The sequence below is a fragment of the Camelus dromedarius genome, chromosome Y (assembly GCF_036321535.1).
Source record: "Camelus dromedarius isolate mCamDro1 chromosome Y, mCamDro1.pat, whole genome shotgun sequence".
Classification (NCBI taxonomy): Eukaryota; Metazoa; Chordata; class Mammalia; order Artiodactyla; family Camelidae; genus Camelus; species Camelus dromedarius.
In genome coordinates this window covers 5,998,880-6,026,098 of record NC_087473.1, presented here as the reverse complement: position 1 = coordinate 6,026,098, position 27,219 = coordinate 5,998,880, and the positions used below count along the sequence as shown (strand labels likewise).

The 27,219-nt window shown below is 32.5% G+C and overlaps 1 protein-coding gene across 1 annotated transcript; it reads right to left on the bottom strand.

Annotated features, from left to right (window-relative positions):
• Positions 1 to 183: 183 nt before the first annotated feature.
• Positions 184 to 27,197, bottom strand: LOC135320335 (heat shock transcription factor, Y-linked-like). Its single transcript, XM_064483433.1, is given in 3 exon segments — positions 184 to 870; positions 1,344 to 1,854; positions 27,067 to 27,197. Coding segments are annotated over 3 exon segments (1,329 nt in total).
• Between the last annotated feature and the right edge of the window lie 22 nt (positions 27,198 to 27,219).

The following is a 27,219-nucleotide window of genomic DNA, read 5'->3' as shown; positions in this document are numbered from 1 at the left end:
TTTCTAAATGGTAATGTAGTGTCCCATTTTATTCTTAACTGTATTTTAAAAAAATATAAGGAAATTACAAGTACACATGTATGTTTATTGTTCAAATAAAAAAAATTGCAGATATTTGTCGACATTTGCCAACAGCAATTATAATCTTTGTTATCCTGCATAATATTGTTGTCCTCAGGCAGATCAGTTGTAATCAGGATGACGTTCATAAACTGCAGTTGGCTGATGAGTTGGCCGTGAAAGAGAGATAGATGATGTATCAGCTAACAATTGCACTGGAAACCGGGGGTTGCTCTCTGTTTGAAGTTTAGAAAAAGGACCTTCATTGTCCGATATGTTGTGATATCTATTTGGAAAAGTACAAGGATCCACCATCAGTTGAATATAATTGCTCTGTATGGGAGATATGGTGCTGTACTGAGTAGTAGAATGTGTAGTTGTAATGAAATTCACAACATGGCCATTTGCTTCAGTGTAGCTGCTTTGTGAGTGCACGTGCAAAGTGGTCAACTGATTTAAAATACCACGTTGATCCACTGCAATTAGTTCTGGTGGTCTAATTGACATTGATTACGCAGGAGGAAAATCACCTCTAATCGGGGTACTTGTATCACCAACTATGTGGCTAGTAGAGGGCTTTCTTTTTAGAGGCATGTTTAAATTTGCAGAAGGTAAAAATGCACTTTCTCCTCTAGTGTCAGACACAAAACCAGAATTATGATTATCCACAATATCCCCTTCCTTAAAGTGCCTGTTGTTGAAATCTTGAGCCAATGAAGATACCAAAGAAGCATTTTTAATCCCAACTCTTCTTTTTATTCTAACTAAAAGCTGGGGATAAACTCTTTTAAAATTTGGATTATGATAGAACTGCAGTTACAAACAAAGGAGAAATATTATAGTATTATTTTAAACCAAAATACAAGACTACAATAAGCATAATGTATAATACATCAGATTTCACTATACTAAGATAATATCATCAAAATATGAACATTGCTGACTAGTTTTTTGAAATTCCTTATTTTGAAAATGCACATTTAAATATTATACTCATCAAATTGAAAACTTTAGCAATTGCAGTACAGGTGAATGCCCCTTTTTAAAAGCAGCTTTAATACTTTTATTTAGGTTTATAATAAGATTCATAGTTGCTAGCAAAGTTTCTCATAATCTTGAATACTTAATGCACTGTCCTCATTTTTTAAAAAACTTAAAACATTTTAGCCTTAGTAGTTTTATACAATTTTCAAAACCTAGCTTTACTTTTAAATTACCATAGATTGATGTACAAAAAAAATTTATATATAAGTTATCAAGTGGTGACTAAAATTTCTGAATACCTTGCTTAAAACAGAGACTTCTTTTCCTTCTGCCAGAAAGTCAGTTAGACAAGCAGATCTTTGAAAATTCTGCCGCACTTTACTAAATCCATAAAGGTTAAGCTGTCTAACTAAACTTTTCATACTTCCAGTTTCAAATATTCTGAAAGGGGCCTTTCTTTCCAAAACTTCCGTCTTAAAGACATCTTCATTGATCACTATGGAAGTTCCATTATCATCCCACCAGATGGATTGAAATTGGTCACTCCCAACCATTTTCCAGAGTTTTCTTGGAAATGTCAGAGAACGAAAATCATTATCTTCATCTGGTTCAGAGACACAATGTGTATAACCTGGTCTTTTTATCAAGGATTCTTCACACAAAGTCTGAAAAGCATTTTCTTCAATCATAGACCTCAAGACCAAGTCCCCAGAGAATGTTTGATCACACAATAGAGATCTACTGGACTTCCCTGAAACAGTTGGTCCATCTTTAGGAGACACATCTTGAGTTCCTGAAGAAACATGCCATCTCAAATAACATTTTTTACAGCTCCTTTTCTAATCTGCATGATTTTGAGCACTGCAGCTACAAATGCTGCTTTGGCAGGCCTACACACATAAACTGCTAGGCCATCACCGTGGTTCTCAATCTGAGTAGCTGTGACATCACAAAATGAGTGGTCTCCTAGCAAACCAAGTGTAGCATTCAGCCAGTGTTTACTTCTCATTCATCTAGTTAAGATGAAACATATAGATGTTTATTTTTACAGTGTGATCTGCAAATATTATTTCCACAACATCTTTTTAAATAAATTAAATTTGGGGTCTATGAATAAAACCAATCTCCTTCCTTTTGTACACAAATTTATAGCAGATTTTTGAACAGAGTATAAATAATGAAATAAATAAATCAACTAATTTTAAATTTTTGGAATTTAAATTGAAATTTGTGTAAAAGCTGTACAAAAAGGGTATAACTATTTCATTATCATTTGTAATTAAAATGAAACATAATTTGATTTTAATATGGAAGTAGTTATTTATCTGTGTGCTTTATATTAAGTAGCTGTATATTAAAAAATGAGCAGAATAAATATCAGTTTATTTGGTATGTTTATAAATAAATTGTAAATACTTATGAAATAAAATTAGATTAAAATAATCAATAAAATTTAATTAATCCCAAATTGGGGAAGTTTTTTTAAATTGTAAATCAGCATTATAAGAAAAAGTAATGTAATTTAATATTCTAGTTTAAAATTACAAAAGAGAAAATCTTATTGTATACTTACAAATGTTTATTTTTGCCATTATTTCTTTCAGAAATTTTTCAGTCCCTATAAGGAATAAATTTTCTACTCATCTTTATAATCGACACTCTTGTGGCTCCTGTTAAGTGTTAAGTGTTCCAAAATGATGTTGATAAATAAACTTATGCAGAAGATCCTGGATTCCGTTGCCAGTGCCTCCATTAAGGGGCAAACAAACAAACAAACAAATAACAGTAAATGTGGTTTGGTGTGGAAAAGACCAGTTAATACATTTTAGGAAGCAATTTGTTTCTCAGTCCTGAAAAAGTTGGCATTGATGTTATAATATGGCATTTTAAGGCAATTATTTTGTGCTCTAATTTTAAATAGCTATGTTCTCAATCAGTAAACTGTAGTAAATCCAGTCCTAACAAAATTTATATTTTTATTTAGAAATAACTTCCATTAAACATTAGCCAAATTCAAAATGAGACATAAAATTTTTAAATAAATAAATGTAAACTCAAGCTACAATGTGATTTATTCCTTCAGTATATGTATATTCCATTCTATCTAAATATAAACAACCTGAATTCATGGCATATTACAAGTATTATACACTATAGTTAAGTGGGATTTAGTCCTGATTCATAAATATTATTTAACATATGCAGATCAATAAATGTGATACCATTTCTTCAAAAACCAAGAACAAAATTAATAATCTCAAAAGATGTAGGAAAATTATTGACAGAAGTTAACATAAATTTTTTAAGAAAAAATTCTTAACAAATTTGCTCTAGGTAGAATGTAACTAAACATAATAAAAGCCATATATGAAAAAAACCATGACTAACATCAAGCTCAATGTTAACATACAGGAACATTTTCTTCTGGACCAGTAATAACAAAAAGTAGCTAAATCTCACAAGTCCTAAATTACAATACTAGAAGTCCTAGACAGAACAACTAGTCAAGAAAGTCACATTAAAGGCTTCCAACTTGTTAAAAAAACAGTAAAGTTTTACAGATGACATATTTTCACATAGATAGAAAACTCCATAGACTCCTCAAGTGACTGTTAGTAATAATGAACAAACATATTAAACTTGCAGAATACAAAATCAATATACAAAAATCAGTTGCACTTTTATATACTAACAACACATTATCAGAAAGAGAAATTAGGAAAACTATTGTGTGTACAATTATATGAAAAAGAATAAAATAGGAATAAAATTAATAAGTGAAATAAAAGAGCTAAACATAAATCTATTAGTAACAGGTGCAAGAAATCTAAGTACACAAAATAAATAGAAAGATATTCTGTTCTCATGGATTGTATGCAATATGAGGATATATCCTTATCTATCTTTTACTTTATCAATCTTCCCAGCACTGCTTATTGAGGAGAATTCCTTTTCATCATTTTATACTCTTGCTTCATTTTCATGGGTTAATTGATCACACGTGTTAGGGATTATATCTGACTACTCTATTCTCTTCTGTTCATTGGTGATTGTTTTTAGCCCTGTATCATGTACTTTTAATTACTAAAGCTTTTTAGTATTGTTTAAGATCAGAGAAACTTACATTATTAGACAAAGTAAATTTTTCAAAATTATCATGGCAACTCATGATCTTTGTGGTTAAATATAAATTTTGAAATTATTTGTTCTATTTAATTGAAAATTCTCATGGGGATTTTGATATGAATCACACCAAATTTACATTGCTTTTGGTTGTATGGGTGTCTTAAACTTATTGTTTCACATCTTTAACATAAGAGATCTTTTCATTTCTTTGGATCAGTTTTAATTTCCTTCATCAAAGTTTTCTGTTTTTAATGTATAAGTTTTCACCTTATTTGTTAACTTCATTTCTAAGTATTCTTTACATATATAAATAATTATATACATAAAACTTTAAACACACTTCCTACACATAAACAGCAGTCAGAAGGCAGTGGCAAGACATATTCAAAGACCTGAATGAAAGGAAGCAGTAATTAAAGATACTTTATCAAGCAAGGCTATCCCTTGGCATATAAGGAGAGATAAATAACTTCCACACAAGTAAATACTAAAAGAACATAGCAACAGAAACAAAATGAAGAAAGATCTACTCTAAATACAAAAGAAGCAGGATTCTATATAAAGGTGAAAGGCATAATTAGAAAGGCAATAGATACAATGACTTACAACAGAGTAAAAATGACGTTGTAAAACAGGACATCAAAATTTTTAAGGGTCAGAGATTGAAACAGGAAAATACAGAGTATTTTCTTCTTGTTTCTGTTCTCTGTAGAATGGGTTAGAGTTTGTATTACTATCAGTTAAAATAAACAGATATAGTAATGGGTCCATATACATACAAAAATGGTAACCATAAGTCAAAAGCGTACAATGAACTCACAAAACCAAAAAGAAACCAAGATAATAAAATAAAATTATGAGGCCACAAAAAGAAAAGAAATGAACAAAAAGGAAATAGCAAATCAACTGGAAAATGAGGTTCAAAAATGAAATAAACACCCGTCTATCAATAATTACCACAAATTTTAATAGAATAAGTGCTTCAATAAAAACATATATATTGTCAGATGGGATAATATAACAAGACCCTACATTATGAAGCATAAAATAGACCCACTTTAGGGAGAGGAACACACATCAATTGAAAGTAAGAGGATGGAAAAATATATTCCATGCAAATGGACATGAGAAGAAAGCAGGACTAGCAGTACTGATTTCACACAAAATAGACTTTAAAACAAAGGCCATAGAGAAAGAGAAAGAAGGACATGCTATAATGATTAAGTGATCAATACAAAAATAGAGTATTATAATCTTTAAGATATATGCACTCAATATTAGAGCACCTAAATCAATAAAGCAAACACTAATTGATGAACAGGGAGAAATTCATGGGAAAACAATCATAGTAGGAGACTACAACACCCCATTACAATCATTGGAGTTGTACAATCATCTTTCAGACAGAAAATTATTAAGGAAACAAAGACAATAAAAGATAAAATAAAATTTTAGGACTTGATTGATATACTCAAAAGAGTACATATTCCCAAAACAGAATATACATTTTTTTCAGTGCACATGGAACATTTTCTAGGAAAGATTATGTACTCAGGCACAGAAGAAGCCTCAAAAATTTAAGAGGATAAAAATTATTTCAAGCATCTTTTCTGAATATGATACCATGAAACTAGAAATCAATCACAGAAAAACCAGGAAGAAAAAAATGACACCATGAAGATTAAACAACATGATACTAAAACAAGTAGGGGGTGATTAAGTTAAACAAGAAATTAAAAAAATATCTTGAGAAAAATGACAAAAACACTACACAAATTCTATGGAATACACTTAAAGCAGGCTTAAGAGGGAAGTTCAGAGTGACAAGGCCCTCCTCAAAGTAGAAGAGCAATTTCAACTAAATAATCTAACGTTGTATGTAAAATAATCATGAAAAGAAGAACAAACATAACCGAAAGTCAGCAGAAAGAGGTAAATAATAATGGTCAAAAATGAAATAATTCATATAGTGATTAAAAAATAGAAAAAAATCAAACTATTTTTTGAAACTGTAAACAAAATTGACAAAACTCTGGACAGGATCACCAACAAGAAAAGAGAGAGAGGAAAAGAAATATATGAAATGAAAATGGAGACACTTCAAAGAGTACCACAAATTTGCAAAATTTCATAAGGGACTACCATGAGCAACTGTAAGGAAACAAACTGGATAACGTAGAAGAAATAGAGAAGTTTTTGGAAACATTCAGCTCACCAATATTGCGTTAAGCAGAAATTGACCAATTGAACAGACAGATCACCAGAAATGGAATAGAATTATCAATAAAATATAAAAATTCCTGCAAACAAATATTCAGAACCAAGTGGATTCACTGGGGAATCTGACCAAACCTACAAAGAAAAATCCATACCAGTCTTCATCAAACTCTTCCAAAAGTTTGATATGAAGAGAGTACTCCCAAACTCACACCATAAGGACAATATCAACCTGATACAAAAACCAGAAAAAGACACTACCCTAAAAGTAAATTATAGGCCAATATCATTGATAATCATAGATGTAAAATTCCTTAAGAAATTGTTAACAGAATCCAACAGCTTGTAAAAAAAGATCATACACCATGATTAAGTTAGGTTCATCCCAGGAACACAAGGATGGTTTAACACATTGAACTCTTCAATCAGCTGTGATAAACCATATCAACAAAAGAGAGGACAAAAACCACATGATCATCTCAGTAGATGCAGAAAAAGCATTTGATAAAATTCAACACCTATTTGCAATAAAAATTCTTATCCCAGTGTGCATAGAGGGACCAAATCTCAACATAATGAAAGCTATTTATGACAAACATATAGCCAGCAAAATACTCAGGGGTGAAAAACTGAAACTTTTCCCACAAAAATCTGAGACAAGACAAGGTTGCCCATTTTCACAATTTCTATTCAATATAGTCTTGTAAGTCCTAGCCACAATGATCAGGCAAGAAAAAGAAATAAAAGGATTCAGACTGGAAAAGTAAAGGGAAATTTGGCACGGTATGCAGACATGACACTATACATAGGAAACTGTAAAAGCCTCACAAAAAAGTACTTAAGCTAATAAAGGAACTGGGCAAGGTAGCCAGAATAATGTACAAAAATCAATTGCATTTCTTTACACTACCAGTGAATCAAAAGGAAAACAAAATATACAAACAACCCCTTTTATAACTACACCCAAAAGTAAAAATGCTTAGGAATAAATCTGACCAAGGTTGTGAATGACTTATACATGGAGAACTAGAAAACATTGATTGAGGAAATTAAAAAAGATTTGAAGAATTGAAATGATACACAATCGTCTTGTAAAGGAAGAGACAATATTCTTAAAATGGCCATACGGTCCAAGGGAATCAACAGAATTAATGTGAGTTCTTTTCAATTTATTTAAAATATTTCTTTTTAGGACTGGAACAAAAGATCCTAAGATTTATATGCAATCAGAAAAGATTCATAATTTCCAAAGCAATATTGAAGGAAAAGAAAGAGCCTGGAGGAATAAACAGCCTGTTCTCCATACACTATTTCAGAGCTAGAAGATAATCAAAATGACATGATATTGGAAAAGAAACAGGCATGTGGACCAATGGAACAGAATAGAGAGCCTAGGAATAAATCTACAAGCCTATGCTCAAATAATGTTTGAAAAGTAGCCAAGAATATGACACAGAAAATACCATCTCTTCACCAACTGGTGGGAAAATTCAAAAGCAGCATGCAGGCAATGAAATTAGAACACTCTTTCACTCCATACACAAGAATAAACTCAAAATGGCTTGAAGACATAAATGTAAGGCAAGACACAGTAAATCTCCTAGAAGAAAACATGGGCAAAACTCTCTGAGATAAATCTGAGCAATGATCTATGAGAACAGCCTACCCAGGTAATGGATATAAGAGCAACATTAATTAATAGGACCTAATTAAACTTATCAGCTTTTGTACAGCAAAGGGAGCCATAAAACAAAGCAAAATGACAACCTACGGGATGAAAAATATATTTAGAAGTGATGCAACTGGCAAAGGCTTAATTTCCAAAATATAATATGTTCATGCAACACAATGATAATAAGAAAAAAAAAAAGAGAAACATTCTGAAAATGGGCAGAAACCTTAAATAAGCAATTCTCCAATAAAGACATACAAATGCCAAATAGGTATAAGAAAAATAAAATGCTCACATTCATTAATTATCAGAGTAATGCAAATCAAAACTCTCATGAAGTATCACCTCACCATATTCAGAAAGACCATCATTCAAAAGTCCACAAACAATAAATGCTGGGGAAGCTGTGGAGAAAGGGAACCCTCCTAAACTGTTCGTAAGAATGTAGTTTGGTGCAGTCATTGTGGAAAACTGGATGGGGATTCCTCAAAAGACTGAAAATAGACAGCATACAATCCAGCAATCCCACTTCTGGGTATATATCAAGGAGAACCCTAATTCAAAAAGAAACCTGAACCCCAATGTTCATAGCAGTGATATATACACCTGTGATATGGAAGCAACCTATTTGTCCATCAAAAGATGACAAGATACAGGAGTTGTGGCATATTTACACAATGGAATAATACTCTGCCATAAAAAATGATAAAACAATGACATTTGCAGCAAAATGGGTGTCCCCAAAAAGTGTCATTCTAATTGAAGTAAACCAGAAAGAGAAAGAAAAATAACACGTGAAATGACATACATGGAACCTTAAAATAAAGTTGGATGAGGGCACTATGATTTCATCTACAAAGATGAAATATATTCCCAGCTCTACAAAATATTCTTATGGTTCCTGCAGAACTGGTCTGGGAGAGGATATATTTGGGAGCTGTAGGTTTATACATGTTATCCACTATATATAAAAATAGATATTTTCAAAAGTTCTTTTGTATGACACAGTGCTGTATGTTAAATATCATGAAGTTACTTTAATAGGAACACAATTATTTGCATGAACTGGACACTGTGCTATACACCACAGATTGACACATTGAAAATAGCAGTACTTCAATGATAAATACACGAATAAATAAGTAAAAACTAAATAAGCAAAATAAATAAATAATAAGAAATATTTAATAATAAAGTAATACAAAGATTCACACTGCGTAAATTTACACCTCAAGAATCTAGGAGAAAAAACAAAGAATAAGAATGAAAATTGAATGAATCAGAGTAAGGCAAATAACAGCAGAAACAATGGAAATGATAAAAAACAAAAAACCTAAGTCTGTTTGTTTTAAACATAAATTGGACAAACGTTTTGTTTGGATAAAAAAATAAAGACTCAAATATAATTAGAAATAAAAGAGAAGACATTACCACTGATGTTACAGAGATACATAGGATCATAAGTAATTACCAGTAGCCAAAATTTGAATAACATAGAACAAAAGACAATTTCCCAGAAATATGTGTCTTCCAATACTGAATCAAGAAAAAATTAGAAAGTTAAATAGAGCAAAGTTGTGTATGAGTAAATCAGTAATCCAAACCTCCCAAAAGAGAAATTATTTACAAGATGACTTTACTGGAGAATTCTGTCCTACATTTGAAGACATTTTTCACCAATTCTTCCCCAAGCATTCCAAGAATTTGAAGGGGTGAAAGATTCAAAACTGGTTTTTTGATGCCAGCTTTATTTGCAAAACAAAGCTAGAAAGGACATTATATGCAAAGTATTAAATAATATCCCTGATCAACTTATGTGCCAAAATACTCAACAAAACACAAGCAAAATGAGTTGAACAACACATTTAATATATCATACACTATGAGAAAAGGTATTTATCCCTGGGTTTAAGGATACTTCAAAATATTCAAATCAATAAAGGTGACATGTCTCACTAATAGAATGAGAAATAAAAATCACATAATCATTTCAATAGGTGCAGAAATAGCCTTGTATATAACACAAAATTTTTTATGATTCTCCCAACAAATTAATTTAACCCTGTCAGTGGCACGATACCATATACACACAAACACTGTGTGGAGAGAAGTGAAGCAGTTCTCTGTTTATTGATTCTTAGAAAAAGAGTATATATCACATGCACAATGACTCACATATCATCTAAGTTATAACAATGTGAATAATCTGAAGCTATTTATGTCCCCATGCTCCTGCAGTAAGCACAGGATGTTAAATGATCAAGGATTGTTCTAAAGTTCATCATGAAACTTCATTAAATAGGCCATCTCTTAACCAGCCAGCTATGCCTGTCTTAGGTTGTCCTCCTCTGAGGATCTTACCCATCATTGGCTATCCAGCCATCCATACTGGATACATTGAGTAGGCAATTTCATATCCAGCGTAGATATGTGACATTCCTAACAGCTTGTTTATCAGTTCAGCCTTTGGGCTTCTTCTCTAGAGCCTCCAGACAGGGGCCTACAATCCCAACATCCCTTGACATAAAAATGAATGAAGAAAATTTGATGTTTATATACAATGGAATCAATAATTTGCATTCCTATCAACAGTGTCCATGGTGTTCCTTTTTCTCCACCAATATCTATTTATTTTTTTAATGAGAGCCTTCTGACAAGTGTGAGGTCTTGTCTCATTTTTGGTTTATTACTTTCCTAATAATTTACAACTCTGACCATATATTCATGCATCATTTAGCCAACTGTATGTTTTGTATAGAAAAATGAGTCAGAGCAAACTATTCAGTTCCTATGTACTTTTTTTTTAATTGGAATGTTTGTTCTTCTTTTTTGTTGTTGTGGGGTATGAGTTTGCCATATATTTTGGATATTAACACTTGATTGGAAAATATCACTTGCAAATATATCCTCCCATTGTGTTGGTTGACTTCATCTTATTGATCACATATTCTGCAGTGTAAATCTGTTTAGAGTGATACAATCATGTTTCTTTAGTTTTGCTTCTGCTTCCCTTGTCAGAGGAGACATATGTAGAATCCAATTAAGTCCAATGTCAGAGTGTGTGCTTCTTATGTTTTAACCTAGGATTCTTTGTCTTCCAGTTTTATATGTTTTATATGCCCAGGAGTGGGATTGCTGTGTCATATGATAGGTGTATTTTTATTTTTTAAAGGAACTTCCATACTGTTTCCAAAGTGGTTGCAACAATTTTCATTTCCACCAGCAGCGTAGGAGAGTTCCTTTTCCTCCAAAACCTCCCCAGCCTTCATTATTTGTAGACATTTTGATGACAGCCCTTCTCATTAGTGTGACGTAAAACATTATTTTATTTTTGTCTTGCCCTTGTATAATGATTAGTAATGTGAGCATGTTTTTATGTTCCTGTTTGTCATCTGTGTGTCTTCTTGAAAGAATTGTCTTGTGGTAATTTTCTGGCTGAGTTGTTTGTAAATTTTTGAAAAGGAGTTTTATGAACGATTTGTGTATTTTAGAAATTAGCCTCTTGTTGATTGAATTTTTTCCAAATATTTTCTTCCACTTGGAAGTTTATCTTTTCATTTTGTTTATTTTGCTGTGTAGAAGCTTTTAAATTCAATTAGGACTTATTGTTTATATTTATTTTATAGTTTTCAGCTTGGGAGAGTGACGTAAGAAAATTTGCCACAATTTATGTCTTGTTTTGCCTATGTTAGCTTCTAGGAGTTTTATTGTGTCATGTATTAGATTCAGATCTTTTAAACATTTTGAGTTTATTTTTGTACAGTTTGAGGGAGTGTTCTAATTTCATTGATTTCCATGTAGCAGTCTAGCTTTCCCATCATTACTTGCTGAAGACTGTCTTTTAGGGATTGTATAATTTGTTTCCTTTTTGATATGTTAATTGACCATAGGTGTGATGATATATTTCTGCCTCTGTGTTCTGTTCCAGTGATATAGATGTTTGATTGTTTTCCAGTAATGTGCTGTTTGATTATTGTATTTTTGTTATATATTCTGAGATCTGGGAGTGTTATGCCTCCAACTTTGTTCTTTTTCCTCAATGTTTCTTTTGCAGTTGTGGTTCTTTTGCTGTTCCATACAAATCTTAGGACTGTTTTAGTTTTGTGGAAAATATCATATATTTATATCTGAATAAGTTTATATCTGTAGACATCTTTTGTTATAAGTTTATTTTAACAATATTAATTCCTCTAAACTAAGGCCATAAGATTTATTTCCATTTCTTTGCATCATCTTCAAATTTCTTTCTCACTCTCTTATAGATTTTATTATATTGGTTTATTCATAGGTTTTTCATTTTTTCATGTTTTTTCATATGGATATTTTTAAATTATGGAATATTTCATTGTTAGTGTAAAGAAATGTGACAGTTTTTCTATATTAATCATGAATCATGCTACTTTGCTAAATGTATTTATTAGATTTTGTTGTTTTTGTGTGGAGAAATTTTACGGTTCCCTGTATAGATTATCATGTCATCTGAAATAGTAACAGGTTTACTTCTTTCATTCCAACTAGAATAACTTTTTTTCTTGTCCGATTGCTGTTGCTAGGACTTCCCATACTGTGTTTAATAGAAATGGTGAGAGTGGGCATCCTTGTCTTATTCCTTAATTAGGCCTTCATTTTCTCATCTTTGCATATTATGTTGTCTGTGTGTCTGTAATAAATGACTTTAGTTATGTTGAGATATATTTCCTGTATCCTACTTTGGTAAGAGTTTTCTATTGTTGTTTTTGTTGTTGTTGTCATTGTTGTTGTTGTTGTCGTTGTTGTTGTTGTTGTTTAAATGAATAAATGTTGAATTTTGTGAAATGCTTTTTATGGGTTTATTCAGATGACCAATTTTTTTTCCTTTTCCTTTTGTTAATGTGTTGTATCAAACGGATTGATTTGTGTATGTTGGATCTCCCTTGTGACACTGCAATGAATCCAATTTGATCATGGTGTATGCCTCATTTTATGTATTGCTGGATTTAGTTTTCTAATAATAATTTGTAGAATTTTTGCATCTATATCAATCAAAGATATTGGCTTGAAGTTCTCTTTCCCCTTACTTTGTTTGCTAGATTTGCTATCAGGGTGTTGAAAGCTTCATAGAATTAATTTGGAAGATTCCCTCATCTTCACTATTTTGGAACAGTTTGAAGAGTATATGGTTTGCTTTCTATTTTTGTAGAGTTCTCCATTGGAGCTGTTTAAATCTGCACTTGTATTTAACGATTTTCTTTAAATGCAGGTTCTATCTTTCTTCTGCTAATCAGTTTGTTCAAATTAATTGTTTCTCCATATCTCTGTCTCTTTCTAGACATTAGTCTATTTTTCCAAGTTGCCCATTTTATTGGCATGAAACTTGACATAATGATCCCTTTTTTCTATATCTGAGGTAACAATTGTTGTTTCTCTTCTTTTATTTCTTATGTTTTTGCTTTGAAGCATCTCTCTTTTCTTCATGATGCACCTGGCAAGAGTTTTTTGATTTTGCTTATCTTAAAAAGAAAACAAAAACCAAAAAACTTTGGTCTTACTAATATTTGGCATATTTTTTCTCTCTAATTTATATTTATGCCTGTAATATTAAGATAATATTTTTCTTTTACTTAACTTTTTTTTATTGATTTACAATCATTTTACAATGTTGTTTCAAATTCCGGTGTAGAGCAAAATTTGTCAGTTACAATAAACATATATATATTTATTGTCACATGTTTTTCTCTGTGAGATGCCATAAGGTCTTTTACATATTTCCCTGCACTATAAAGTAAAATCTTGTTTATCTATTCTACAATTTTGGCATCCCAGTCTATCTCTTCACAACCCCTGCACCCTTCTCATCCAAAACCTTATATTCGATGTCTGCGAGTTTATTTCTGTTTTTTACTTATGCTTGTTTTGTTTTCATTTAATTCTGTTTTAGATTTCACATATGAGCAATCTCATACGGTATTTTTCTTTCTCTTTCTGGCTTACTTAGAATGACATTCTTCAGGAGTTCCATGTCTCTGAAAATGGCATTATGTTGTCAGTTTATATGGCTGAGTAGTATTCCATTGTAAAATATACTGCCTCTTTTTTATCCAGTCATCTGTCGATGGACATTTAGGCTTTTTCCATGCCTTGGCTATTGTAGATAGGGCTGGCTATGAACATTGGGATGAATGTGTCATACTGAAGTAGGGTTCCATCTGGATTTATGACCAGGAGTGGGATTCCTGGGTCATATGATAAGTCTATTCCTAGGGTTTTGAGGAATCTCCATCCTGATTTCCACAGTGGTTGCAACAAACTGCATTCCTACCAGCAGTTTAGGAGGGTTCCCTATACTCCACAGCCACTCCAGAATTTGTAATTTGTGGAATTTTAATGATGGACATTCTGATTTGTGTGAGGGGTTACCTCATTGTAGTTTTGATTTGCATTTCTCTGATAATCAGTGATATTGAGCATTTTTTGATGTGCCTGTTGCTCATCTGTATGTCTTCCTTGGAAAATTGCTTGTTAGATCTTCTGCCCATTTTTGGATTGGGTTGTTTGTATTTTCTTATTCACCTTGATGAGTGCTTGTATATTCTGGAGATCAAGCCTTTGTCGGTTTCATTTGAAAAAATATTTTTCCCATTCCTCAGGTTGTCTTTTTATTTTACGTCTGGTATGCTTACTGTGTAGAGGCCTGCAAGTTTAATTTGGTCTCATTTGTTTCTTCTTGCTTTTATTTCTTCTACGAGAAAATTTTCTAGATATATTTTTCAGATGTTTTGCCTATATTTTCCTCTAGGAGGTTTATTGTATCTTGTCTTATGTTTAAGACTTTGACCTATTCTGAGTTTATTTTTGTGTTCGGTATATGGGAGTGTTCTAGCTTCATTGATTTACATGCTGCTGTCCAGCTTTCACAACACCATTTGGTGAAGGGACTGTCTCTATTCCATTGTGTATTGTTGCCTCCTTTGTTGAAGTTTAATTGACCAATAGTTTATGGGTTCATTTCGGGGCTCTCTATTCTATTCCATTGGCCTATATGTCTGTTTTTGTACCAATACAGTGCTGTCATGTTGACTGTAGCTCTGTAGTATTATCTGAATAGGTAGCGTAAAGAAATGCCACTGATTTTTGAACCTGAATCTTGTAACCTGCTACCTTGCTGAATTCTGTGATCAGCTTTAGTAGTTTTTGTGTGGATCTTGTACGGTTTTCTACATATAGTAACATGTCATCTGCGTATACTGAGATTTTTAAATTTTCCTTTCCAATTTGGATCCCTTTTCCTTCTCTCTCTTGTTTGATTGCTGTGGATAGGACTTCCAAGACTATGTTGAGTAGGAGTGGTGAAAGTGTGCAACAATTGTCTTCTCTCAGATTTTAGTGGGAAGATTTTGACTTTCTCACCGTTGAGTGCTATGCTGGCTGTAGATTTGTTATATATAGCTTTTATGATGTTGAGATATGTTCCCTCTATGCCCACTTTGGTGAGCGTTTTTATCTTACATGGGTGCTGAATTTTATCAAATGCTTTTCCTGCATCTATTGAGATGATCATCTGGTTTTGGCCCTTTCTCTTGTTGATGTGATATATTACATTGATTGATTTGCATATGTTGAACCACCCCCCATTGGATGAACCCCATTTGGTTATGATGTATAATCTTTTATATGTGTTGTTGGATTCTATTTGCTACTATTTTGGTGAGGATTTTGGCAGCAAGCTTATCACTGATAATGGCCTATATTTCTCTTTTCCGGTAGTGTCTTTGCCTGTTTGTGGTATCAGGGTTATTGTGGCTTCATAGAATGACTTTGTGAGTATTCCCTTCTTTTCAATCTTCTGGAAGCACTTGAGAAGGACTGGTATGAGTTCTTCTTTGTATGTTTGGTAGAATTAAGCATTGAATCATCCGTTCCTGGACTGTTATTTTTAGGGAGGTTTTATATTGCTATTTTGATTTCATTTCTACTGATCTGTTTGTTCAAGGGGTCAGTTTCTTCTTGATTCATTCTTGGTGGACAGTATGTTCCAGAAACTTGTCCATCATCTTTAGGTTATCCAGTTTGGTTCTATGGAATTTTTCATAATATTCTCATATGATATTTTGTATTTCTCTATTATTTGTTGTAATTTCTTCATTCTCCTTTCTTATTTTAGTATTTGTGCTCTCTCTCTTTTCTTCTTTTTGAGTTTGGCCAGAAGTTTGTCGATTTTTCTTACTGTTTTAAAAAACCAGCTTTTGGATTGGTTGATTATTTTCCTATGTTATTTGTAAACTCCATTTTATTTATTTCCTCCGCAATATTTGTAATTTCCTTAGTACTGCTGCCTTTTGGGGTTTTTTGTTCTTCCTTTTCAAGTTCATTCAGCTGATGGGATAAATTGTTTATTTGGGATTGTTCTTTATTGAGGAAGGGGTGTATCACTATAAACTCCCCTCTTAGCACTGCTTTTGCTGTGTCCCATAAATTTTGTGTGGTTTTCCTTTCATTTTTTTATCTTAAGGAATTTTTTTTTTCTTTTCAGCTTTAATTTCTTCATTAACCCATTGGTTTTCAAAAACATATTGTTTAATCTCCGTGTTGTTTTTTTTTTGTTGCTGTTGTTGTTCTCTTTTGTTTCTCTGTTGTTAATTTCTAGCTTCATGCAATTGTGGTCAGTAAAGATGCTCGATGTTATTTCTATCTTCTTAAAATTGCTGAGGTTTCTTTTGTGTCCAATTATAGGTTCAAACCTGGAAAATGCTCCATGTGCACTTGAAAAGAATGTATATCCTATTTTGGGGGGCAATGCTCTGGAAGTATCCACCAAGTCTAATATTCCTATTGTATTATTTAATTTCTCTGTTGCCTTATTTATTTTCTGTAACAGTGATGTGTCCATTGATGTTAATGCAGTGTTGAAATCTCAAACTATGATTATATTACCATCACTATCCCCCTTTATCTCTGTTAATAACTGTTTTATGTACTTAGTTGTTCCTCTATTTGATGCATATGTATTAATGAATGTAATATTCTCATCTTGTATCACTCCTTTAATCATTATAAAATGTCTTTCTTTATCTTTCATTATGATATTTGTTTTAAAGTCTATTTTGTCTGAGATCAGTACTGCAACACCTGCTTTTCTGACTTTTCCATTTGTATGGAAAACCCTTTTCCACCATTTCACTCTCAACCTATATGTGTCCTTCTCCCTCATTTAAGTCTCTTGTATGCAGCATATTAAAGTTTCTTGCTTTATTATCCAGCTTGCCACTCTAAGGTTTTTGACTGGATTATTTAGCCCATTCTCACTTACAGTAATTCATGTTAGGTTTGTGTTTATTGCCACTTTGACCTTATATTTGCAGTTGATTTGGTATATAATCTTTTTCCCTTTCATCTTCCTTTTATGGTTTGGTAATTTTCCTTTGTATTATCATGAATTTTATTTAGTTTCAGTGACTCCCTGATAAGTTTTTGTCTTGTTGTTACCCTTTTTTTAAGTCTATTAGCCCATTACTATAACTGCTTTTATAAAACTGACAGTAACTTGATCTCAAACCGATTCTACGAAGAACAAAAAATTTTAAAAGGAAAGACAAAAAAAATTAAGTATTTTCCTGCCTCCCTCTCCCACTCTCAATGATTTGCATGTCTTGTTTTATAATTTTGTGCTTATTTTATTTGTATTTCAGGAGTTATCACTTTTCCAGCTTTGAATTTCTCATTTCTGTAGCATCCTGCTGCTTTTCTATTTACAGTAGACCTTTCAATATTTCTTTAAACATGGGTTTAGTGTTGCTAAACTCTTCTAGATTTTTCTTGTCTGTGAAATTATTTATGTCTCTTTCTATCATAAAAGATAGCCTTGCTGGATAAAGTATCCTAAAGTATATCTTTTTTTTTTCATTCAGGACTTTGGATATATCTTCCCACTCCCTTAAGGCCAGTAGTGATTGTGTAGAGAAATCAGCTGAGATCCTTATGGGGTTTCCCTTGTAACTCACTCTTTGCTTTTCTCTTGCTGCCTATAGGGTCACTTCTTTATCCTTGACTGTGGTAATTTTAATTATATGTCTTTTTGTGGGTGTATTTGGGGTCTTCCTGTTTGGGACCCTCTGAGCTTCCTGTACTTGGATATCTCATTCCTTCAATAAGTTTGGGAAGTTCTCAGTCATGAGTTCTTCAAACAACTGTGCAATCCCCTTTGATCTTTCTTCCCCTTCTGGGAACTCCATCATGCAAAGTTGGCATGCTTTATATTAACCCATAGGTCCCTTATGTTTTTTCATTTGTTTCTGGTTGTTCCTCTTGTACCTCTTCTGATTGGGTGCTTTCTATTGTCCTGTCTCCTAAGTCACAAATTCATTCCTCTGCATTATCTAGTCAGCTCTGCACTGCCTTTAGATCATTCCTAATGTCAGTCAATTTGTTTACCTATTCTACTTGGCTCTTCTTTATAACTGCCATTTCATTTATGACATATTTTATATCTCTAAACACTATCTCTTTTATTTCCTTCAGTACTTTGATCAGTCCTTATTTGAAATCTCAATCCTGTAGGCTGTCGATTTCTATTTCACTGATCCTTCTTTCTGTGATTTCTCTTATTCTTTTAATTGGGAATGGCTTCACTGCTTCTTCATCTTTCTCCTACATCTCTGGCACTGTGTTTTAAGGAGTATCAGTTATCCACAGTGGTCCTAAAAGAATTTATCTACCTAATGCCTATGTAGTTATACAACTTAGGAAATAGATAAAAGAGACAGAGAGATAAAGAATATTAAAAAAAGGGAGAAAAAAAGGTTGAAAACATTGTATAATGTATAATAGAAATGCAAGTTGAAGAAGACTTTTGAAAAATAATTATAATAATAATATTTTTATAAAATTTCAAAGGAATCAATATGAGGGTATATATAATTGTCTAAGGAGTAAAAATTAAGAGGGTAATAGAAAATGGAAGAGGAAAAAACAGATTAAAAAAAGGGGGTGTTTTCAGTGTCCTCCTGGAAACTGTGTGTTTTTAATGTGAAGTCTTTCTGCCTTCACCCTGTTTTGGAAGTTCAGCTTGCTGTTTCCAGATGCCTTCCATTGGATCCCTCATCTGTGCTGCTCCCAGTGCCTGTCGGCAAGCAGATCACACCAACTGCCAACAATGGGTCAGGTGCAGCTCTCCTTTACTGTGGGCTGGCTTGTCACTGCCCTGCCCAATACTGCAGTCAGATGTTGAAGACTGACCAGGCATGAGTGGGGATCACACCCTCTCCCAGCACCATGGTCAGGGGCTGAGTTCCTGCCCAAAATTTTCTACTTATCATCATTTAATTTATTCCTGAGTTCACTAAACTGCATTCTGAGTTTTGTTTTATGTATTGAGTTTCTGTATGACACCTATTTTGAATTCTCTATTAGTCATATGGCAATATTCCATGACTTTAAGTTTGTTTGCTTCAGGGTTGAGATTATGTTTGTGTGCGTGTGTGTGTGTGTGTGTGTGTGTGTGTGTGTGTGTGTATCTGTGTGTGTTCGTACTATATAATATTATTATGATTGGTCATGATCTTTTAATTTATTGCTCTGATGACACTAAATAACAGATTGGGTGTTGGAGTCTTTGCTTTTGTTTTCTGGCTGTTTGCAATATTGCACAATTTTTGGTTTTACTTACCTGAGATACCTTTGATAATATTCCAATATGGCACTTTCCAGTCACTTCTGTCTGGATAAAAAATGTGCTTTCATTGTCACTTCTTAGACTTCTCTGGTAGTTACTGCCATTGTTGTCACTGGGATGGGGAATCCTTCCTTTTATCTGATATCCCTTAAGACTCAGTGTACACCTTGAGGAAATGTGTAAAAATAGGTGGGTATTTGGAATCAGGCAATTGCCTTTGCCATGTCCAGTGTTGCAAGGTACCTTGTCTCCACCACTGTGAATGGGGAGTAGGGACAGTGTCACGAATGTCTGAGTGTCTGAAGGATGGAATTTCTGTCTCCATTGTGGCTCCCTCCTAGTTACCTGTGACCATGAGTACTTGTGCAGTTGGAGGCTGAAGCTTTGTTATCCACTGAGACTCTGTTTGTACTGGGTTCTCTGAACCTGTGGGCTCAGATACCCTAGTCAGTGGGCCTTGGTTGCAGGCACCAAATCTGCTCTTCCCTCAATTCATCCTCCTTTATGTGTTTTAGTCCACCACACTTCAGCTGTACACATGTATTCTGGAGTATTGTTTTGTGTTGTAGTTATTTTTGTTGAGATGTGAAAGTTTTACTGAACTTAGATTCATGGGGAGAGACAAAAATAGTTTAAACTTATGTCACTTTTTAAAAGTATATACTTATTCTTTTCAAAGCTTAAATTCTACTAAGGACATTATAAGAACAGTAAAGAAAGTGATCAAATCACTTCCCTGAATATCATAGTACTACAAACTATTTTCAGATTTTCCTGGGTTTTTTTCTGCAATGTTTTTCCCACATACATGTACATTTTCCTACACTATATGCCTATAATCTCATTAAAATCATTTAAATTATTAAAATATTTCTCTGTTCTGTAACTGTAGCCCTGTTGCTTCTCTAATTTATGACTAGTAGCTTGCATATATCTGTCTTCTCAATCCTTCTTCACTGTCCCCTCAGGAAACCACTACTTGGTACACTACACATATATACATGAGTCTGTTTCTGTTTTTTTCTTTTAGGATTATTTCTCTTATATATTTTGTTCCCTCATGTAAGTGATAAGGTAAAGTGTTTTAATGTGTATGTCTTATTTTCCTATGTACAACACTCTCTGGGTCAAGTCACATTATTCCAAATGGCAGAATTTTATTTTTTGTTATGGCTAAGTATTTATTATATTATATATATCTCACATCTACTTCTACCAATCATCTGTTGGTGGGCAGTTGAGTTGCACTTCTATCATTGGCTATTATAAATGATGATGTTAAGAACATTGGGGATAATATATCCTTTAAAGTTACTGTTTTCAAGTTTTTTTGATTTATACCAAAAACTGAAATTGCTGCAACAAATAATGCTTCTATTTCTTGTTTTTTTAACACTGCCCACACTTTTATAATAGTGGATGCATCAATTTATATTTCCACCAACAGTGTAACTTGGTTCTCTATTCTCGACATTCCTATTAATGTTTGTCATTTGTAGACATTTTGTTAATAGCCATTTTGTTTGCTGTGAGATTATATTTCATTCTGGTTTTGATTTATATATTCCTAACGAATAGCAAAGTTATGTATTTTTTTATGTGCATGAAAATCATCCACATGTCTGATTTTGAAGTTTCCATGAAGATCCTTCGACTATATTTAAGTTGGGGTCTTAATTTTTTTAATATTGATTCTAATATGCTATAAATATATTATGGATATTAACACTTTGTTGGTCTCATTGCTTGAAATTTTTCTTTCTATTCTCTGTGTTGTCATATGTTTTGTGGAAGGTTTCCTTTCCTCTGCAAAAGGTTTTGCACTTCACATTTATAGAAGAAGCAGAATCCCTGTATCACATAGTACATCTATTTTTTCCTCACTAAACTATAAACTGTTACTGTTAGTTTATTTTTTTTTTAATTAGGAGACACATAAAAAATAAATATTGCTGTGATTTACCTCAAAGTCAGTTCTGCTCATGTTCTTGGTCAGAAATTTTGTAGTTTCAGGTTTTACATTAAGGTAATTTATCCATTTTTATCTTAGTTTTTATACAATAGAAGGAAGTGCTCTTAAATCTTCTTTTTATATGTACTGTCCACTTTTCCCAGAACTACTTGAAGAGACTGCAATTTTTCCATTGTATACTTTACCTCCTTCATTGTAGACTACTTGACCATAGGTGTGTGGGTTTATTTTAGGAATCTTTATTTTGTTCCATTAATCTATGTTTCTCTTTTAGTGTCATATTTTGATGTTTTGATTACTGTAGCTTTGTTGTATGTCCTAAAGTCAGGGAGGATAATGCCCAGAGCTTTGTTCATTATTCAAAGATAATTTTAGAAAATTTGGGTCTTTTGTATTTTTGTATAAATTTTATTATTTGTCTCCTTGTTTTGTGAAGAAACTTGTGGATTCTATGAGACTACAAATTTACTAAAATAAAAAACTGAAAAATTTTTAAAATGTGGAAGATAATTCATACAATATTAAACAACCAATGGATTGCTGTATAAATCTAAGAAAAAATATATAAAGAAAAATGACAAGAAAAACAATGTTCATGGGATATAGCAAAAACAGTATTAATAGGGATGTTTATAGCAAAATAATCTCACTTATACAAATAAGAAACATCTCTCTCCTATAAAATAATCCTGCAACCAATAGATGTAGCAAAATAATAAACAAACTTATTAGGAGAAAGAAAGACAACTGAAAGTTCTGAACATAAATAAATAAAATAAAGATTAAAAATAGAAACATTTTATCAAATTAATGTTTTTGAAAGATAAATAAATTTGATAAACTTTAACCAGACTCAAGAGCAAAAAAGAGAATACAGATTAATAAGCTCAGATATAAATGAGAAGTTACTGCTTATATCACAGAAATACAAAGCATCATAAGAGGATACAACAAATTAAATGTCAATAAAATGGCAACCCTAGATGAAATGGACAATTTCTTCCAAAGACATAATATCCAGGATGGAATGAGTAATACAAAATATGTAGAGATTATTACTAATGAAATTGAATAAGTAATTAAACAAAATCTCCCAAGAAACAAAATTCCAGGCCTAGAGAGTTCACAGGTGACTTCTGCCCAACATTTAGACAAGAGCTATCACCTATACTTCTCAGAGTATTCCAAAAATTTGCAGATGAAGGAAGGTTTCCTACCCAACCTTTCTGTATCACACTACTACTAAAACTGGAACAAATACCTCAAAAAATTACAGGTTAAATATTACTGATAAGCATAGCTGCAAAAATCATCAATAAATTGTTAGCCAGCCAAACAATACATTAAAAGGATTATACAATATAATTAAGTCCAATTTATTCCAGGGAGGCCAAACTGATTCAATACCTACAAATAAGTCAATATGATACACCACACTAACAAACTGAAAAATAAAATCTATATGGTCACCTCAGTAGTCATAAAATATTTTGACAAATCAGTATCTGTTTATGATTATATTTCTCCTCAAATTGGACATGAGGAAAAATACCTCAACACAGTTAGGGTCATATATGACAAGAACTCAGCTAATATGACACTCACTGTTTAAAAGCTGAAAGCATCTCCTGTACGAGCAGCAAGAAGACAAGAATGCTCACTCTTACCAGTTATATTCAATACAGTTTTGGAAATTCCAGCCATAGCTATCCAAAATAAAATAAATAAAATATAGCCAATTAAGAAAATGAGTAAAAGTATCTGTTTGCAGAGGACATACTTTAAACAGAAATCCTAATGATGGGACTACAAAACTACTAGGGCTTTTCAATGCATTTGGCAAAATATCAGAATGGAAAAACAATATACAGAAATCTTGCATTTCTACACACTAACAAGCTAGCAGATGTAGAAATTGATGGAACTGTCTCAATTACATTTGCATTACAACAAAATAAAATATCTAGAAATGTATCCAACCAAGGAGGTAAAAGACCTGTACTCAGAAAACTATAAAATATTTGTAAAAGAAATTGAAGATGATGCAAATACATGAAAGGATATACTGACTTCATAGATTAGGAAATAATTATAGTTTAAATGACAGTAATAACCAAGAAAATACACAAATTAAATTCAGTGCCTATCAAAATAACAAGGGCGTTTTCAGACACTTACAACAAATAATTCTAAAATTTACATATAAACACATAAGCGTTTAAATAACTAAATAAAAAGAAAAAAGAAAAGAAAAGAAACAAACAAAAGCACAAACAACTTTGAGAAAGAACAAAGAGGATGCATCACTGTCCCTGATTTTAAACTATAATACATAGCTACGATAATAAAAAGAATATGGTAGTGGCACAGAAAAAAACAGAATACTGGAACACAACAGAGTGCATAAAATTGAATTCCGAAAATTATGGTCATTTAGCCCATTACAAAAAATGAATATACAGTGGGGAAATATAACCAACAGGCACATGAAAACGTGCATCACTAACCATCAGAAACTGCAATTCCAAAACAGAATGAGATTTTATGTCAGTCCTGTCAGAAAGACTATTATTAAAATGATATCAAATATAACTGTGGTTGAGGATGTAAGGAAAAGAACCCTGATGCACTGCTGGAGTGAATGTAAGTTTGTGCTGCCACTGTGGAAAATAGTATGGAGTTTTTTCTAAAAACTAAAAATGAAATATGATCCAACAATTCCATATCTACATACTTATTCCAAGAAGATAAAAACATTAATCTGAAAAGATGAATTCAAACCTATATGCACTGCAGCATTATCTGCAATAGCCAGGAAATAGAAGCAAATTAATTGCTCATCAATTGATGATGGATAAAAAGGTGAGTGTTTATAGTATATATTTATATACATATATACCCTCCTATTAACTACAGATTTATCTATATGTATAGATAGATAGATAGATAGATAGATAGATAGATAGATAGATAGGTAGATATATGCACACACACAAAAAAATACAAGGGGTTATTACTCTGCTATTAAAAGAATAAGTTCTTGTCATTTGCAACAAATTTGTAGACCAAGAGGGTAATATGCTAAGAGAAATAAGTCAGACAGAGAAAGACAAATCTTAATGATTTTACTCATATTTGGAATTTAAAACAAATGAACATAACAAAACAGAAATGTAGTTATAGATATAGAAAGAAACTTGTTGTTCACAAGAAGGAGGGAAATAAGGTGAGGAAAAAGATATAGTTGAGGAAACTTAAGAGAGAAAATTTTCCACTTGCAAATTGAGTCAAGGACAAGATATGTACTGTATGGGGAATAGTCAATAACTATGAAATATCTTTTAATAGCAGCATATCATAACTACATTTATTCTGGTGATCAGTTTGAAAAGTATAAAAGATAGTAAAGAGTATGTTGTGTAAGAGAAAGTAACATAGTGTTATAGATTAAAGTACACTTCAAAACAAACAAAAATAATTATAGAAAAAAATCACATTAGTAGCTAACAGAGGCAGGGGTTGGGAAAGGAGAATTAGACTAATGCACTCAAAAGTTACAAGCCTCCAGTGATAAAATAAACGTGTTCTAGGGAGGCCACATTGTAACATATAAGTACAATTAATACTGATTTATGTTATATATGAATGTTGTTAAGGGAATAGACACTAAGTTTTCTCCTCACAACCAAAAACCAAATTGGATATCTTTAACATTGTATCTAAATGAGATAATTAATTCTCCCTAAAGATGCTATGATATATATTTCATGATTCATGTAAATCAAATCACTATCCTGTGCACCAAAACTTACACAATGATTTATGCCAATTATATATAAATAAAAGTGGAAGGAAAAATAGAAATGCAATGATCATTTTTCCCATGCCATTTCTCATGATTGTTTTTGCAGCAAGTAAACTTGAGTCATGATGTATTTATCCTAGGTAAAGATACTAATAAATAAGTAATTCTAATAAATAATACATAAAGATACTAATAAAATTAGTGTTTTCCCATGCCTTAAACTTTCTTCATGATAGCAGCCCACTGCTTCTGTTGGCATCAAAATTTCACACTGTGTATTCATCTGCGATTAGGGAATGGATACAAAAGTTAACCCTGGCTGCTTTTGCTGTGAGTGATAATGTTCACTGTCTCTGAATGAGGGTCTCATTTCCTCGACAGCATCTACAAGAAAGGAATGTGCTCAGTTGTGAAATATCTCAGCATGGTAAAATCTCAGAACTCCTACACTTCTTAACTGTGGCAATGGGAATGCAATACTGACAAAGACTTGATTTTGGATAACAATCTGGTGTTTTCTCATGGTTGCATTAAGGGATGTGAGATCCCTGAGATCCACAACAAACATTCTTGCTCAAGTGCTGGGCAAAGAAGTGTAAATGTTCTGCATTATTAGGACTGAGGACTGCTTTCAAAATGATGACTATGCTCACTGTACTCTAAGTAGTCCAAGGAAAGAAAGGTTATTACAATTTCTAGGTGAATGGGAATAAGTAAGTGGTTCAGTCTCTATAAATTAGTCAAGGATTGTTCAAAGCCAAAATAAGATGTGTCAACAATGAGAAATAAAGAAAAAAATCTTAGACATAAGCTTAAGTTAAAAAGGAGACACAGTCCTGTGCTGGGCTCTGAGGACTGGAGAATTTATATGCATCAGTCCAAATCAAGGATTCAGTGGTTTTGTCCAAGCATCAACTCGGGATTCAGTGAACAGTTAACAATTAGAATAGTGGGAGAAATATAATCTACCTCTCCCTGATCTGAAGAAAATCTGGTGGTTCCTAGAAACTCTTAATTCACAAAGATCCTTCAAGATGCATAAGAATAATTCACTGATGACTCAACTAAGACAAACTTAGTTACTGCATATCAATCAATATTCACACACACCCACAGTGGTAGTCAGATTTGTAGTATTTAGTGGGAAGAATTCAGTGGGCACAGCTCAGAGTATAGATTTCAATGCACCAGCCAACTTTTGTACTTTTGCAAATAGTCTAGATTTCCCAGGTAGATAACTAAAGATGGACAAACAATATTCTTCTTTAGGATTTCTAATTTTGAAAGTAAACTGTAGCTTTTGACTTATCAGTATAGAACCTTTTTAAGATGATCACGGTATGACACACTGTCTGAGAGCTGGAAACTGCTGAACAAGCCCATCTTAACCCCAGACTGCTAATGTAAACAACAACATAGCCACCATCAGAGTTGAGCTGGCAATCTTAAAAGCTTCATGTTTATGTTGTAGGAAAAACCACTGCTGTCCAGAAACTGTTCTCGTGTTGCAAGTGTGCTCTTTTCTTCTCTTGATAAAGGTCATATTGGTGGGATGTGGCTAGGGATAACCTTGGTCCATTTACCTATTCTCCAGATTATCAAAGGCTTTCTTCACAACTGGTGACACATTTTCAGGACTCAATATTGCCATTCCAGTCTTATTAGATGACACAGGCTGCACGATTGTGAGCAGAAGACTTAGGCTCCCTGACATTGCCTACAATTTTTCCAGCATT